General features: G+C 37.4%; 2 protein-coding genes across 10 annotated transcripts in view; one reads left to right on the top strand and one right to left on the bottom strand.

Annotated features, from left to right (window-relative positions):
- The window catches only part of cntrl (centriolin), a 59349-nt gene extending 53138 nt beyond the window's left edge, over positions 1-6211 (top strand). For all 7 annotated transcript variants that reach the window (XM_041787120.1, XM_041787119.1, XM_041787118.1 and 4 more), the window contains 7 exons: positions 790-863; positions 948-1028; positions 1569-1668; positions 1835-1965; positions 2075-2158; positions 3270-3332; positions 5507-6211. In XM_041787120.1, the coding sequence (XP_041643054.1) occupies positions 790-863; positions 948-1028; positions 1569-1668; positions 1835-1965; positions 2075-2158; positions 3270-3332; positions 5507-5638 (665 nt within the window). In that variant the 3' untranslated portion in view covers positions 5639-6211. The remainder of the gene's footprint in view (positions 1-789; positions 864-947; positions 1029-1568; positions 1669-1834; positions 1966-2074; positions 2159-3269; positions 3333-5506) is intronic.
- Positions 6212-6324: 113 nt separating this feature from the next.
- tti2 (TELO2 interacting protein 2) lies at positions 6325-16180 on the bottom strand. 3 transcript variants are annotated; one of them, XM_041787124.1, is made up of 12 exons: positions 16064-16166; positions 15707-15752; positions 15419-15435; positions 14349-14862; positions 13655-13848; positions 11984-12041; positions 11493-11621; positions 10160-10252; positions 9743-9936; positions 9306-9449; positions 9012-9171; positions 6325-6470 (listed from the first exon to the last, which is right to left on the bottom strand). In XM_041787124.1, the coding sequence occupies exons 3-12, from the start codon at positions 15424-15426 to the stop codon at positions 6384-6386; spliced, it is 1581 nt and encodes a 526-aa protein (XP_041643058.1). In that variant the 5' UTR covers positions 15427-15435; positions 15707-15752; positions 16064-16166; the 3' UTR covers positions 6325-6383. The 3 variants fall into 3 exon arrangements, with proteins under 3 accessions (XP_041643058.1, XP_041643060.1, XP_041643061.1); XM_041787126.1 differs by lacking the exon at positions 15707-15752 and having other exon boundaries at positions 16064-16180; XM_041787127.1 differs by lacking the exons at positions 15419-15435; positions 15707-15752 and having other exon boundaries at positions 16064-16179.
- Between the last annotated feature and the right edge of the window lie 710 nt (positions 16181-16890).

Raw genomic sequence — 16890 nt, 5'->3', positions numbered from 1 at the left:
TGAAAAGAAAGTATAGCACACATTCCCATACAGAGTATTACACGTATGTTCCATCAGGCAAAAGAGACTCTAACATACTATGCATAAATCACAGGCTATAATATACAAAGTATGATACAGTCTAGATCAGTGGCATGGCACAATGATGGGCCTTGAAGTAAGCCTAGGAGGTGTGCTGTGGAGATTGGTACACCCATACATCATCACTACAGCTACAACTTAAGATACTTCAACAAGTGTTAAAGAGGCTATTGAGTATGGTGTGCCTTGGGCTAAATAGTACTAAAACCACTGGATTAAACACAGCTGTCCAGCTCACTTGTACCTTGCACATCTTTGTCTCAGGTGTGTGTTGTTAAATAGCGGCAGCTGAGAGGAGAATTCAAAAGGTGGAACTTCCCCCCTCCTGGGGCCGTGCTAACTCCCTTCATGGCGTCATGAGGGACAAAAATCTGAGAACGGCTTGTTTTAGCACACATTTTCTGAAATGTTGAGAAAGAAAGACTGGGAGGGAATGGACTTTTCTGATTTTTGGGGGTGTTGTGGACAGGACAGATGCACATATGTTATTTATAAAATCATGAAAAAGTGTATTTTGTGAGGGGAGAAGGGGAAAATGTAACTAAAACACAAATCAGCTGACAACATTATTTGTGAGAATAACACGTTTTTACTGTTTTTTTTACTGCTGCATATTGTAGTCAGTATTCTTTTTCTATGTCAGTCCTTAAGTTGAAAATAACACTCACCACTCCAGCCAATGATTAAAGATGTTTGTGTATGTTTCAGAGAACTCTGAGCTGCTGTCTTTGCTTGCTGAACGAGTGGAGGAGAGGAAAAAACAACTGCAGAGTCTGGAAAAGGTGAACATAAACACACAGGCTGTTCTCTATGTCTTAACTTTGTTAGTCACATATATATCAAAATAATGTATTTCTGTTCTACAGGAGGTGAGGGTGATAAGTCAGAAGCAGCAGGAGAGAGAAGAAGAACTGAAGGAGCTGGACAGACAGATACAACAAAAACAGGCAAATATTCAGTCAGAACTTTTACATACGATTATTAAAAGTCAAATTATTGTGTCAGTAGGACTAAAACTGATCTTTTAAAAATGCACGTAAACATGTTAGTCTGAAATTGCACTACCTTAATTTTCTCAAAGTTAAACCTTCACAGCTACACAATATAGTTGAACATTGATTTACTCTTGCATGCATACACATCTATTAGACCCAAACTTAACTAGGCATTCTGAGCATGCTCCACAGCATCTGCACTAGTCTTTCACCCAGAAAATAAACTGTATACAGTGCTAACCATTGCAGAAGTCACATTGTTGTTTGTCTTCAGTTATAAACACAAGTTAGAGGGATAACATGCATCATATTCGCACCAAAGTATGGCACAAGGCATGTACAAGATGTAACGGCGGTGACACTTCAGACTAATCAGTTTATCTGACCATCAGTTTGCTTACATTATAACAACCAGTGATGATGACGATACTTACTCTATCAGCTAAATGATCAATTAGCCCTTACTGCTGGTTATATTCCTGTCTCTCTCAGGCGTTGTGTGTTGAGTTGGAGGATGTTAAAGCTGCACTGTGTAAGTTAGAAGAGAGGGGGCACCATCTCAGCGAACAGCAGCAAAAACTCAACGAGCTCGGTCAGTTGACACTGTGTTCTCTTGTCAGTTTGTTTAGTTTTTTCATATAAATAGTCAGAAATCAGGATGATTTCATTTACTTTTGAGTGTTCAAGGTTTGGCATTGAGAGTGATTTATGTAAAAAAGAAGAGGAATATTTGAATTTGGTTTGTTCTGGCTGATTAGAGGAGGAGCTGTACGAGAAGGAGAAATGGATTTTAACCAAAGAGGCGGAGATACAACAGAAAGAGGAGGAGATGCAGCAGAAAGAGGGGGGCTGTCATGTACAAGAAGAAATGCACAGGAAAGAAGAAGAGGTAAAGCATCAACATTATACAATCCTTTAATATGTATATATAAAAATCCAACATCTTAGAAAAGTTGTTTTTGCTTGATTTAACATTTTAACAACTGGTGTGTGAAAAGAATTACAGCAGGATTGAGGAGGAGGAGGAAGAAGAGTCTTTCTATTTGTCTACAGCTGGACTGAGGTCAGACTTCAGCACTGAGGTGAGTAATAATTCAAAAACAAATGATTACAAACATTATATTGTAGTCTTCAGCTTTATCTATCATTACAGCTATCATTTTAATCTCGATCACTTTTTTCTTCTTTAATTCTTTCAACATTTTGATTTTCATTTCCTTAAGTTAATCAAGCTTTATTTCGTCTTTAATTAACCTTATACTTTAAACTACTTTGTATTTGACCTGTTTTAATTTTAAGGTCTTATTTTTGATGTGTCATGTTCTTAATGCTCAGTTTTTGACTCTGTAAAGTTGCTCTGTGACCTTGCTTTGCAACTGTAGATTACTTTAGAGATTGCACAAGTATCCTATCTCTAGAGAATGAACACTAGAGAAGTGTCTTTTTGGAGACTTTAGAAGAAAACCAGTATAAACATATGCTTAAATAGCTCCACTTCGAGTAAATTATTTTTTGTAAATTCAATGACCTATGAAGAATGATTGTTTACATCTTAACAACTGAGAGGAATATTATTTTATCCATAAATTCATTAGAAGTCACATTTTTACCATAATAAATGTAAACCAGTCTAATTTTGTCAATCTAATAAGAAAACTTCTGTAGGGGTGGCTTTTTTTATCATGAGCCAGAGACAATTAAAATTTCAGGTATGTGATGCATTTATCCACAATCCAAGCACCTTTCCAACCCTGACAATTTTACACTTAAATTGTATCTTTCAAGGATTTTAAGCTCCCATATGAACACTGCTTATCAAATCTGATCCAAATGAATTAATAAAGCACATTTAAAACCCACAAAAAACAATCAAAGTGCCTTATAATGACAAATTAAAAACACAAGGTTGATATAAAAACAGGAAGTAAAAAAATTAAACTACTAAGGTCAGTAGAAAAGGGAGGGATTAAAAAATACCCCTCAGGATGAGCCAAAACCAGGAAATAAAGTACACTCTAAGGTTAGTTATAAAAACAGGCAGTCTGGGGGAAAGCAAAACATTTTAGGGCAGAACATTTTCAAATAATTACTTCTTATTTTATTTAGAAATAAGTTCCTCCAACTTTGTAAATGAAAATCTGCTCATGTTTGACAAGTATCAAAGGTTAATTTTGCATGACTGTTTGTTTTCAGGACGAGAGGTGGGAGGTGGAGCTGCAGAGAGAAAAACTGATACAACACGAGGATCGCCTTAAAGTAAACCTTTTTTAATTACAACATCAATTAAGACAAAGACCCAACAGTAAAAAAATAAATAAATCCTCACAGCAGGTACCAAGAAAAAAGAAAATCATAGTTCTTCTCAAGTACCTACTGAATTTAAATACAGTTAAGTATCCAAACATTGTCCTAATGAAATCCTGTTTTCTTTCCCTTTTTTCCTGATAGAATTATTATTTTCTTTTTCACTGAAGTGAGGTTAATCTCCCTTTGCTTTCCCGACTTTATGCAAAGCCAGGCTTCATGTTTACAACCTGCAAGATGTCCTGCTGTCCAGGACAGGTGTTCTCAACTGGTTGGGTATCAGAACCCACCACTATTGCCTTCTGAGAGACCCAAATTTATTACAAATCTTAAACCACTTAAATGTATTTAATGAAAAACGGTGCAGTTTGGACCCCAAGAAGAATACAGCATAATTGAGCAGAGACAGGACAAACATGTTAAAAAAAGAACATCAATACAAAAAGACTTCCATGATTCTTATTTCACCCTATTTTCCCAAGACAGCATGGAAATTCTTCTAATTCTTCTGGGAATTTTCATCTTTATCATGGGAAAAACAGCTTTGCTAACCAAAGAAAAGGGGAATGATAAGTAGAAATCATGGGAAAAATACTGAAGTTACCCTTCATCATAGGATATGTTTTAAAATGTGTGAATTTTCTATATGTCCACTCAGGCCAGCCCACAGAATTGGCTGGCCCCTGAAAAACCCAGAGAATGTGCCCTCTCCAGTGTTAATGTATTGATCATATCAATGCATGTGTGTTGGATCAGTAGCATTGGTGCTAGCATCCTGGCTAACACTTTCCTCATTTTGGAGCTAAAAGTGTGTCAAGATATTATTGGGTTCAGATGTTCAAATAACTTATTTTTCCCATTTTTTAGCCCATTTTCATCACGGGTTCCCCCATTTTTTCCACATTCTTTCTGTATTTGGCCCATATTTGCCTCTTTTAACGACTGTTTGCTGATTTTTTTACTACTTAAGCTGCCCAGTTTTTCAACTTTTTGTGAATTTTGACCTATTTAACCTTAATTTGCCACTTTTTAAACTACTTTTCACCATTTTCCATCCATTTTGGACCCTTTTTTGCCTTTCTTCACTTATGATTTTCATTTTTATCTCAGTTTTCTTCTTTTTAACCCAATTTTTGCCACTGTCTTACCACAATTTTTCGGCTAATTTTTGGCACTTTTTGCCCCTTTTTCCAGCTTTAGCCTGTTTTGCTGCTTTATAACACCTGCTCACAACTTAACCTACCCATTTTTGCCACTTTATGCCCAATTTTGGTACATTTAACCCTTTTTGTCTCTATTTAACTGCTTTTCATTTTGACCCTTTTTGCCTTTAACCCATCTCCTGCCATTTGCTTCTTTGAGCACATTTTGCCAATTCTACAAATTTTTGATAGTCTGTTATCACTTTCCACAATTTTTGTGCCAAATTTAGCCACTATGTAAGCCATTTTTTTGTCAATTTTTACCTTTTTGCAATTATTCGATTATCTTTCCCTAAAAATTATTTCAGTTCCTTCTTCTTTCTTCTCTGTCATCCTGACATTTGTCCACATCACGGCTTTGTTTTGTAGTCTGACATTACTTTCTAAGTGGTTTAGTCAATGCGCCCATCCACATTTTAAACATAATCAAGGTAAAAGAAAGGTAATTCTGATTTAAGAAAAGAGGTTTACATTTTGAAAAATGTTGTTTTACTACGGCATAAATCAATATATTTTTGTTTATTTGATAAGAGTGGTTATTATTCAGGTAAAAAACTAAAATAAAATATGGATATCAAAGCTTAAACTTTAAAAAGGACCATGATTTTGCTGACTCCATGGGCCCCCAGTTTGGTTGGGCCCTAGAGAGCTCTCCCCTTTATGGGCAGCATTGTGTCCACTTAGGGCTTCTGTACATAGACTTTTTGCCACGTGTTTTTCCTGGCACACATTCACAACCCACTGGAAAGAGCATTGCGACCAACTTTTGAGTCCCAGCCCACTAGTTGAGAATCACTGATCTAGGATGTTTGCCTCTGTAGACAACAGAGCACTAAAGGAATAACCCTGATATTTTTGTGCAATTGTAGCGATCATTTTATTAAGATGTTTTAATGCTGAGGGTATGTTGTTTTGCTTTTGAAGGCTCGACTGCGCTGCAGTTTGTGGAATCAACAGGAGAACCTGGAGGTGAAACGGTTGGAGACCGAGAGGAGTTTACTGGGACTGAAACACAAACTGGACCGGCTGGACTCCCTGCTCACACACTCTTCATAACTCACACAGCTGAGAGACTGTGCATTGTTGTTACAGGGTATTTTTAACTTATGTGAAACCAGACAGAACCAAATATTCAGATTTTATTTCTGACAAAGGGAAACTTGGTAAGATAATGTAATAAGACCAAAAAACAACCTTTTACATTCCTTCATTCAAACTCACTCAAGTCTAGACTGAAGAAGAAAACTCATCCATTTTGTTTGATGAAGGTTTGACTCTCTTCAAATATATCACACACTTCTGTTTGCCAACACTTCTGTTTAATGCAGCATCAAGTCAGATTGTATCAAAAGACTTGGACACTGTTTTTATGATCCAGACACTTTGATCCACAGTAACGACTGACTACTTGACTTCTGTGACATGAAGCCAAAGACGTTTATCACTGTGACTGAAGATTTCTCTCATCTGTGAAAAAAACACAACTGGACTGAACTGAACAATGAAGCACTTAAAATCTAAAGCTCTTGCACTTTCTCTTCCAGCAATATTTTTATATTTAAAGCCTGCTATGCAAATGAAGGACAATGATATTTATCTTTGTATTAAAATGTTTCAAGGACATTTTAATCTGTCTTATTTTGTCTCTGCTCTTTTAACTACACCCAACCTTTTCTCTTGAACCCAGGTCACAAGGACAAGTCCTCTGGTCATACATCCTCAGGAGTGTCTTTCAGGAAACAGACGCTCTGTCTTCTGTGTCTGTTACAGTCTCTTTTCACAATGTTCCAGGTGTGCTTCATCACCTGTCTGTTGTTATGGTTATGGTTGAAAGGTAGCTCAAGACCTCGGAGCTGCAGCAGCTACTATCGACCTGCAGGAGGAGAGGCTGATAGGCAGAGAGGCGGACAATACAGGCAGACAGAGAGATAGAAAGACAGGGCAGTGTTTGCGAGATAGGGTGGATTAAAGAATACACAAGGAGTTGTGGGGATGTTGTGATGCTTTAATTTACAAACATCAAACTTCAGATGCATGTTTCATCTTTATGAGATGACAAAAGGACTTGGGAAACAACACTGGGCCTCATTCAACAACAGGTCTTAAAAGTTGTTATTCAAATCCTCTTGTGCAGTTTTTTTTTTAAGAAGACTAACAGTTTTCTTCTCTGGGATTTGTTTTTTGCTAAAAATAAAACCTAGACACTAGACAGTTCTTACATTTGAGTGCTGATATGACAGGATAAAACCTATTGTATTTGCACTTAACAGCACTCAAACATATTCACTTAAGAATGTCAATTTCAAACTACATTAAATTTATTATTTTGCAGATGTGTAATGTTGCTGGAATTTTTTGTCCCCCTTCCACATCAATACCATACACACTGTGTGTGTGTTTTTATTTATAATCTGGTCTTGTCCTTCCACAAGCAAAGGTGTACACATGTTAATATGTAAATATTATTGTTACTTTCACTGGAAAATGTTGGTTATATATTGTATTTTAGTACTGTTAGCACATTTTATTTCTACTTTTGTTAAATATTTCTTATTTCTGTCTTAGAGAGCTGTGGTAATGACCAAATTTCCCCTGATGGGGGATCTTATCTTATGTCACAATAGCAAATGAATTTAAAGTATATTTTACTGTATTTTTGCTGCGTTTGATAGCAGCTAAATTTGTTAAATAACGACCATAAACTTGGCACTTTAAAGACATTTTTTTCTTTGACCACATTTCCAAACGACTAAAACTTATACTAAAACTAACCCCCAGTATTAATGTGTTTTAATGATGTGCCATCATATCACACCATCAGCAATGAAAAGGTTCTATCAATTCATTTTCATTTAAGAAAAAATGGCTACCCTATCCATTTAACTATACTTGAATTTATCAGGAATGCATTTTTTTCTTACTACATGCATGTTGTTTCTTGTGACCATGTTTGTTGCTAATATTCAATACTCAATAGCTATATATAGAATTAAATTGTCCTTTTTGGGTTTTATTTGTAACAGCACCACCATCCACTGAAGAACTATCTAAATATTTCTTCTACTTTGTGTTCAGAGTGTGATTGTTTTTACAGTTTATTATGATTTGGACATTACTGACATCTGGTCACTTCTCTTCTCACTGCTGTGTTTGCACACTGCCAGGCCATCCCATGTCTTTTTATTAAGAATGCATGTCTTTCTGTCGCTGCAGTTTTTATTTACGACTAGGGATGCAATGATTTGTTAACACTTTTCAACAGAGTCAACGACAGCATTTGTAGACAGCAGATTTAATTTTTGATGATTCGTAGGATACATTTTTTTCCATGCTGAATGCGTACATTGCACTGTTTCCCAGTGCAAAGACTGGTGTGGAGTGAGCCCTCTCACCTCCTTACCCTCTTTGCTCAGAGCGCCATGCGAGTCAGTGACCGTGACACAGCAGGGAAACAAAATATAGCTTAATGGTCGGGGCTAATGCAACGACGAAGCTCATGAGCATTTACACTCAATGCTGCTATTAAAAGTGTTAACTTCTGCTGCAGAATCCTGACAAAAGTCAGGAAGCACAGGGAAGTCTCATCTGTCTGCTGCGGCACTGAAGCTAACTTCGGGGCTAACCCCGCTGTTTTAACTGCTATGTAGTGACCAACAAGCAGACGTGGGAGCCCAGCTTGAGTATTGAGGAACAGAGATGTTTATTGTTTGCAACTGAAACAGAACATTGACCCTGCTCATCCTTTCAGTTATCAATCACTCTCTCCCTCTCTCACATAGCAAGAGTGTGTGTGTGTTTATGCGGCACACTCGCCTTCAGCTGCTCACAAACTCAACTCTGCTTCTCCTTTAACATAAAGATTAAATGTTGTATTTGTTAAGTGGACCTTGTTTATCATGAGAGCATGACAGGTAGTGCACACGCACTTGAAGATAGGCACATCTGACGTCTCTATTATTAAAAATATCTACAAAGTTTAAAGCGAAAGGCCCAGATTAATTTTTCCTCTCTACTTAAAACACTGCATCTCCTCTGTTTCATCTCTTCTTTCCATCTTTTTCTTTTACACTCTTACAGTAAACACTGGAGCAAACTCTTATCATATTGATATTTATAACAGGCTGACCAAAGAAAATCATCCAACCTATTACAATATTTATGTACAGAAACACTTATTCTTACTTCCTTGGGGTAACTCTTCAAATCACCTTAAGTCATAAAACTACCAAATGTCTTAACATTGTTGGGATTTTAACCTTTTAAATCAAACTTTGATTACATAATCTTTTTTGTTGTTTTAACTTTAAAAAACACACGTTAGTTAATTTACATCATCAGTGATTCAGCCTTCACATAAATAACAAAATAAAATCTTTAAGTTTGAATTTATTTCCAAGACTTGTTCAGCTTTATCAGCAAGTGAACTCACCTGTAGGTTTCCATGGGAGACGTCATCCAGCTGCTTTATGCAAAGAGTCGTTTGATTCATCAGCTGCTGTCGCACAGAATCACTGAGCTGAGAGTCTGAGGAAACGTCAAGCAGCAACTTCAACAGGCAACGCAGCAGCACAGTAACACGACACGAAATCCTGAGAGAGAGAGGGGTGGCCAAATGAGGTCAGGGTTTGTATTTTCACTGAGATGCAATGACAGGTAGAATGTAAAGGGAAAAACACACGTCCAGGTGTGAATATTTGTGTGTTTGTACTGTCTGTGTTCAGACCGTGGCCATGCAGCTCTAATGGTTTTCTGCAGCGCCTCCAGGACGTTCAGTCGACTCATCTCTTCAGGCGGATCTTTCACCTCCAGGTATCCCAGCATCACCTGCTCCAGCCGCTTCAGATGTCTGCAAACCACCACACCCATCCTGACCCATGGAAGAAAATAAAAGCTCCTGAGACCCTGCTGAAACACAGCTAACTCTAAGAGCCAGTTTATAAACTTAGAAAAAAGGCTGTAAATTCACGGGAACCAGAGCTCTGAAATTTTGAGATTATGAAGTTGTAAATTTAGAGCACAGTTGGGGATATATTTGATGTTTTTTCTTAAACTCTTGCAAATTTTCAAGCTCATAATCTCAGAACTTCGCCTCCTTTTTATTTATTTCTCTAGTGCTGGTTTTAAATGTATACTAGATTAGAGCAATGAAACAAGTCTCACCTGTCTATGTACAAAGGCAGGGCAGAGGCATAGACACGCCTCAGCGCTACCTTGTGCTCCGCCTCCATGTGTGTCAGCATCAGGCGCAGCACATCGTCATGGCGACAGGGTTTCCTTGGAGAAGAGGAGGGAGCCAGAGAAGACGGAGACTTCTCCAAAACCAACATCAGATCCAACAGACACGTCAGGACGGGCTGCAGAAACACAGAGGAGTCAACATCAATGCAGGTAATCTTCTGTCAGTTTAAAATAAAAGTTCAAAAAGTTGTTTCTCAAGTTAAAGATGGACAAACTACAGCCATGTCCACTCCAGTTGTAGCTGAATGTGGTCAGAAATGACCAAAGAATAAAAGCGATCAAACAAGAACATGGTTGTACTCGCTGATTGAGATATTTTTGAATACTGTTATGACACACCTGTATGACAGCCGCCTCTGTGGTGTAAAGATGTTTGAACAAAGCCTGGTAGACAACTTCTGCTCTGTTGAACTGACGAAGATCTGCAGCAGGCTAAAAACACATAAACTGATTTTAAAGTTGGTTTTCTTCATAAAACAAGAATGTTACCTCAGTGGGCCTCACTTACCAATATATCAACATTTTTCTTTAATTTCTTCATAAGAAAGTTTCAAAGAGAAACCTATGTGGGATTCATGACACCTCCTTAATTAGGTGTTCTTGAGTTGATAAAAAAGAGCTCGTAAGCTGGAAGCATGTGCACATTTCTCCTAATTGGCATGGGGAAATGTTTTTTTATGCCCATATAAGGGCATGAGACTGCAGGGCAGTGTGCAAAGACAGAAGGCACACAGGAGTGAAAGGAGAAGTTGCAAGCAAAATTTCAGTTAAGTCCAAATTAAATTAAAATGGTATATCAATCATAATACCATAAATACCTCGATTGTTCTAAAATGATGTAGTGCTGCTTCAAATGACACTGCGAGGAAGATTTAATCATATTTTCAGCTCCAGTAGTGGATATCAAATACATGCTACAAGCATATAAACTAGATTAAATTACTGGTTCAGACAGTGCTTTCATAAGGACATGGATCATGCTGTTAGAAGAAAAGGATGCATTCAAATGAATTAAAAATAGTCAAATTGACTTATTTGGATTTTTTTGTTTGTTTTTTCAGAGTATAATTTGATTAAAATTTACATTTATTCTAAAACCTGGTGCGTTAAAATGATAGAATGTTTAAACACATTTACCTGCTGATGCACACAAGCTTGTGTGTGAAGATTGAATTTATTTAAAACCCTCACACATGAACTTAATTTATTTTCATAATTTAACATTTTGCAGCTAAGATGAAACTCTGCATGTTTAAATTTATACTTGACCACATTTAAGTCATGTATTTGTGCATATTTTCATTTATACAACTTTAAAAATGTTAAAAATGCTGTAAAATACAATTGAAAATGACTATTGATTCATTTTCAATCTAGCACATCTGAGTCATATCAACACTCAAAAGTTAAACACAGTGCTGTGGAGCATTCTTAAGAAAAAATCACAGAGAAGAAAACTTTGGTTTATGTCAAACTTCTTAAAAACTGAGTTAGAGGGTTAAAGAAAGAAAATCCTGAGAACAGGAGGCCCAATGTCATCACCCACTGATGTCTGGGAATTAAAAGGTAAGTCTCCCTGTTAGAAAAGCAGCTTTCATCCAACTTTAATAAATTTAAAACGAGACAGCTGAGACAGGCCTTGAGCAACACGTGTATAAGTGCAGGTTCTCACCGTGTTGAGCACGATGTGATGCAGACAGCGAACTCCCAGAATGCTGTTCTCTGGTCTGAAGTGGTCGTTGAGGAGGAGGGAAAATGGAAAGAAGCGGTGCAGGTGGAGGGAGAGAGAGGGGCGAGTCACCTGCTCGAAATATTCAAACACACAGATTGAGAGTGTATCATCATGTTTGGCTTTATGACTGCTGTCGGTCAAACAAGCAATGGAAGCTTCTGCTTTCCCACAATCCTTTGCTTTGTCAATATAAAACATTAATAAGTAAGATGTAGTCTGATCGAGTTTTGAGATTGAAAATCAAACAACTGAAATCATTGCCAGAGGTTAAAAAGATCCAAAATAAATCTTTAAAAAGTGACGATAATGGTCATCTAAAGTCATGTTAAATACTTTTGCTGATTTTGAACAAGTTTTGTAAATATAACATTTTATTTGGAAGAGAGAAAAAGAAAAATTGAACTAAATTAATATGTCCAAGTTAAACCGACCTGCAGGAGAGTCCATGCAAACACCAACTTCACTGCTTCACAGCGATGCCATTTTTCCCTGAAACCACATACAAAGATGTAGTTAAATTGGGGGTGCACCGATTGCAATTTTCTGGCCAATCACCGATCTTTAAAAAGCCTGACATGCCGATTCTGATTTTGGCCGATACCAATTTTTTTATAACTGACAGCATACACTTTCAATGTTCCAATCTTATTTTATTGAAAAAAATTGAACAATACCCGTGAAACAATACACACTTGTTGTTTTAACTGCACATGAGGTAGTTCTCTCAAATATAAATGTTTAAAGCATTGCTGTCCAAAATACTAAATTACATCGGTTCCTTTAGTTTTTCATTTTTCACATTTAAGTAGGTCGAGGCATATGAAACCGATCTTATCCACCAATCTTATTTACAAGGATCAGCCAATCGCCGATCTCCTAAAATTAAGGAAATCAGTGCCAATACCGATTTTGGCCAATCGCTCAGTGCACCCCTAATTTAAATACTCCATAAACTGACAAAATGACAATAACACACCTCTTTTTCACACATACGCCAGGTAGTTTATGCTATTCTCCAGGTAGCCTGGACCTGAAATCTTCCTGGTTTGTTCATTTACATGTGCACCTTGCATAAAGAGACAAAGACAGTTTTTCTTTGAAATCCATGCAACATATAAATCAGGCAGGTTAAACGAACATTACCTGCCTGACTGTAAAGTTTGGAGGAGTAGGGATAATGGTATGGAGCTGGTATGGAGCAACCCCCAAGTGCCCAGCCTGTGGTTATGCCAGGGATGCAGGGGACAACTTGTTTTGCAAGTTTTCGTAAATTCCCACAGTATTTCAGACCATGAATGCAACACTCCACAGCTAGCAATGCGGACAGAAGTAGCTCCAAGATACTGAGTGTAAAGCATGTCCTTTTCAACTGTAGCTACAACTGTGCAAATTTAGTTTTTATGCAGAATTTATTATATTTACAGAATTTCATTGTAGTTTTTCATTCTAATTATTCTATTTTTATTCAAGTGAAAAAAAAACCATTTCTACTACCTTGTGTTATGTTCAAATACAGCTCTGTTGTTGTATTTTTGTCATGTATCTTTGTCATGTTAGTTTAAAAGGGAGACTAAAAATGATAATTGCATGTTTTTCCTCAAATTGATCTGCATTGTTTCAAAATTTGCTTACTGGGTGCCTAACATGTCTGGCCCAGCTACATATTTTGATTTTAAAATTTGGCCCAGTTGAATTTGTAATTGAATAGCCCTGCTATAGAGCATCTTTAGAATGAACTGGAACAGAGATTCCAGGTCAGACCTTCTGGTCCAGCATCAGGGCCTTACTTCATAAATGCTCTACAGAATGAATGGGCACAAATTTCCACAAAAACACAGAGTTTTGTGAATAAGCAAAGGCCCTAATAGAGAGCATGATTAATTCTTTGGGTCTGGTCCACACCACTCCCTTGATTAAAGAAGTTAAACCACAGTAACTGCTTTCCTGATTGACAAAGGATGTGTGTACTTTGTCACTACTGCACCTACACACACACACATACACAAAAACACCTACACACACACACATACACAAAAACACCCACACACACACACACACACACAGGGTCACTCTCTTTCTCTCATCCAGAAAAAGCTTCTCACTTGGTCAGATGAGGCTGCAGGACGTCCAGGATTCCTCCCACTATTCCTCTATTTGTCCCTCCCCCCTTCTCGTCTTCCCGACTCCCGTCCCCCATCAGGAGGTGGGAGGAGTCTCTCCAGCCTCCTGCTCTCAACAGTGCCTCCTGCAGGCACTGAGCCGCCGCTTGGGAGGAGGAGTTGGTCCACACCTGATCCTGAACACAAGTAAACACAGTGAGAAACACTGGCATCACATTTAATCTTCGCAACATTTCTATATTATTTTAAAGGCACAGTGTGTAACATCTAGCCCATTTGCATTTGGCATCTTGTATATTAGTGCAGCTCCACCAAATGGACCAAATAACGCTTATACATTTTTGTTTTTAGTTTTTATTGCAATCATTTACCAGCAGAAGTCAGCGCTGCAATCTAGAATCTGACTGGTAGATGTTGCTAATATTCCCTACTTAGCAAACTGCACCTTTAAATGTTTTTTCTTTTGCCTATGAGGCAGACTTTCAATATCAAACATTGCCATTATAGATGCATACCATTTTAGAATGTGTAAGTGCTTCTCTGCAACTTTTGTAAGCAATAATTTACCCAAAATTTCCCAGGATGTTTATTTTTGATTGACGGAGTAACTGAAGAAGTCTAGAATATAAAAGTTTAAATTTCTGTTAACATGACAACCTGTTAGAACATTTTCTACCTGGAAATGTGTGACAGCGAACACGCAGATGGGTGGAGCCACAGCGAGCAGCAGATCATCCAGACCGCCTCTATTTCCCAGAGTTCCCAGCAATGCGTTGAGGGCTACGCAAACCTTCTCAGCTCGACTTGGGACGCTCTGATAGGCTGAGGCCGGCAGAGAACTGCAGTCATCCTCACACAACGGCAGAACTGCACAGCCAATCAGAGCACAGACCACAGAACTGTAAGCAGCCTGAAGCTCCACCCACCCAGCATCCTGATTGGCTTCTGAGGCTGAAGGGAACAGCCAGTTAGGGTCAGCTGTTAGGAAAAAACTCTCAACCCGGCCAATCAGAGAGTTCTTCTCAGAGTCTGACGACGCTCCAGTCAGCTTCTCCTGCAGCACAGTCAGGAGCTCTGTGATTGGAGGAAGAGATGAAGGGAGGAGGGACTTATCTGAGGAGGAAAGATGAAGGTCATGAAGTAAAGATGAGAGCTCCATGGTGATGGGAGGATGGATGAAGGAGAATAGACTGAGGAGAGGGAGAGAAAAGAGAGAAGGAGATGAAAGAAAAGATGAAGAGGATGGGGAAGGAAAAGGGGAGAATGAAAGGAAAGGGTCAACAGAGGAAACAGTGACAAAAAAAGAAAAATAGGAAAAGTCAGTCACTAAAGGGAACAGTCTCTTTGTTTTATGACAAATTTTATCACAAAAAACCAAAACAAAACAAAACATGATCTTTAAAAGAGACATATCAGCACCAGTACTGAATGTTTTGGTCTCTCAGATACATTAAAAATAAATAAAATCAAGAAGCTTTGAGTTACAACTAAAGAGAAACTGGAAAACGCTTCAAGGCAGGAGTGCTCAACTGGTTTAGCATCAGGACCCACAACCCCCTTTACCAATTTAGACCTAAAGCTGCGTTAAAATTATCCTCTTAAGTCTCAGCTGCAAATAGAGACACGAAAGTTAAAAGTCTTGAAGCTTGGGTCCTTAGTTTTCACTGTTTATAAGTGCCATTTCATTTATTAAGCGTTGGTTGCAATTCTAACTTCTGAGAAGCTCAGTTTCCTGATTTTCCATACCTGTACATCACTGGCGCCTGAAAGGTGAAACAAAAAATATTTACACACTTTTACTTCATATGCAAACATTAAAACCTGTTCTTGAAATATAACAACGCCACGAGAAGAAATAATCAAGTACAGAACCATGTCTAACAGCAATTTAACTTTATTGTATAATTATCTGTAATTCAATATTGTTTTGTAATGTATTTATTTTTGCATGCAAAGAGCACTTTCTGGTTTTGATGATGGATTAAGATTTAAGAAGAAAATAATGAGAAAATGTTTTAAAATAGTACCATGTACCCAGTATAATGTGCATCATGTCGTGAGCTGATTATACCAGTAAATCCTTGATAGAAAAAGCAGTTAAGATTTATAATAATAAACATATTCATATAATCAATCCCTCTGCAGAAGCTCTGCTTTAAAATCAGAAAATAAACGAGCCTCTGAAAACATTTTCAGTATTAAAGCAGCTGATATTTCATATATCTATAGTTGAACTGCCTTCGTAAACTTTAATGTCGTATGTTTACTGTATTTAAGGGGGACAAATAAAGGAGATAATAATCACTGAATATTTAACAGGATTGTCTCGAACAAAAATGTGGTTGATTTAAATCTCAACCGTCTCTTTCGTTAAAACAATCTTTAACTGACCTTAAATCGGTGCCAGTTCACTCATCGATCCATTTGTCCTCGTTTTTAAACGGAAATCAACAAAAACTTCTGGATTTTCCCCTCTGATGTCGGCGGCATGCTATCTAAAATATCCGGGTGAATTGTTGTGACGGACCGTACGTATTGAAAATACTTCCGGTTGGCTACAAACTCCGCGGTAAACGTTCCGACCCTGGAAAAGACTAAAGATTAAGAAAATGAATATGAATGAAGGGGCTGTGAAGATGATTACCCTTTTAAAAATGAAACACGTACAGATACATAAAGAAAGAGTGGGCAAATCATAACTCAGTTATTTGTTGTATTCTCCATTATATGCTAACTAAATTAGGGGAGAACTTTTAATACCAAACTCAAGTTTAAAACATGAAGCACTTATAATGAAGTATATTATATATCAATGAAGTATTGCCTATATACAGGGTTGGTTGTGCCGGTGTGACTTTTTTTAGTTTGTTTGATATATTGTCCATGGGACTATTTATGTAAAGTATTAGGGCCCCTGCAGAAAAAAAAACTGACTTTTTCAAAGACTGTATGAATGAAATCTAGTAAGTTTGACTGTTTTTCTTAGAATTCTGACTTTTATTCTCATAGCCTGACTTTTTCCTCTCAAGCACCTGACTTTGTGTGTTTGTTTGTGCCCCCCATCCCCCAATTCTTTTATCTCATAATTATGACATTTCCACCTTCAGAATTCTGACTTTAATTTCATTATTCTGAATTTCAAATTCCAACTTTTTTCTTACTGTAATGAATTAAATCTGAAATTTCTGAATTTTATTTCTCCTAGTCCTGACTTTTTC

This window comes from Cheilinus undulatus, linkage group 5, assembly GCF_018320785.1.
Source record: "Cheilinus undulatus linkage group 5, ASM1832078v1, whole genome shotgun sequence".
In the NCBI taxonomy this organism is placed as follows: domain Eukaryota; kingdom Metazoa; phylum Chordata; class Actinopteri; order Labriformes; family Labridae; genus Cheilinus; species Cheilinus undulatus.
Note: the sequence above shows the minus strand (reverse complement) of the source record. Positions and strands in the feature narration are given on the sequence as shown.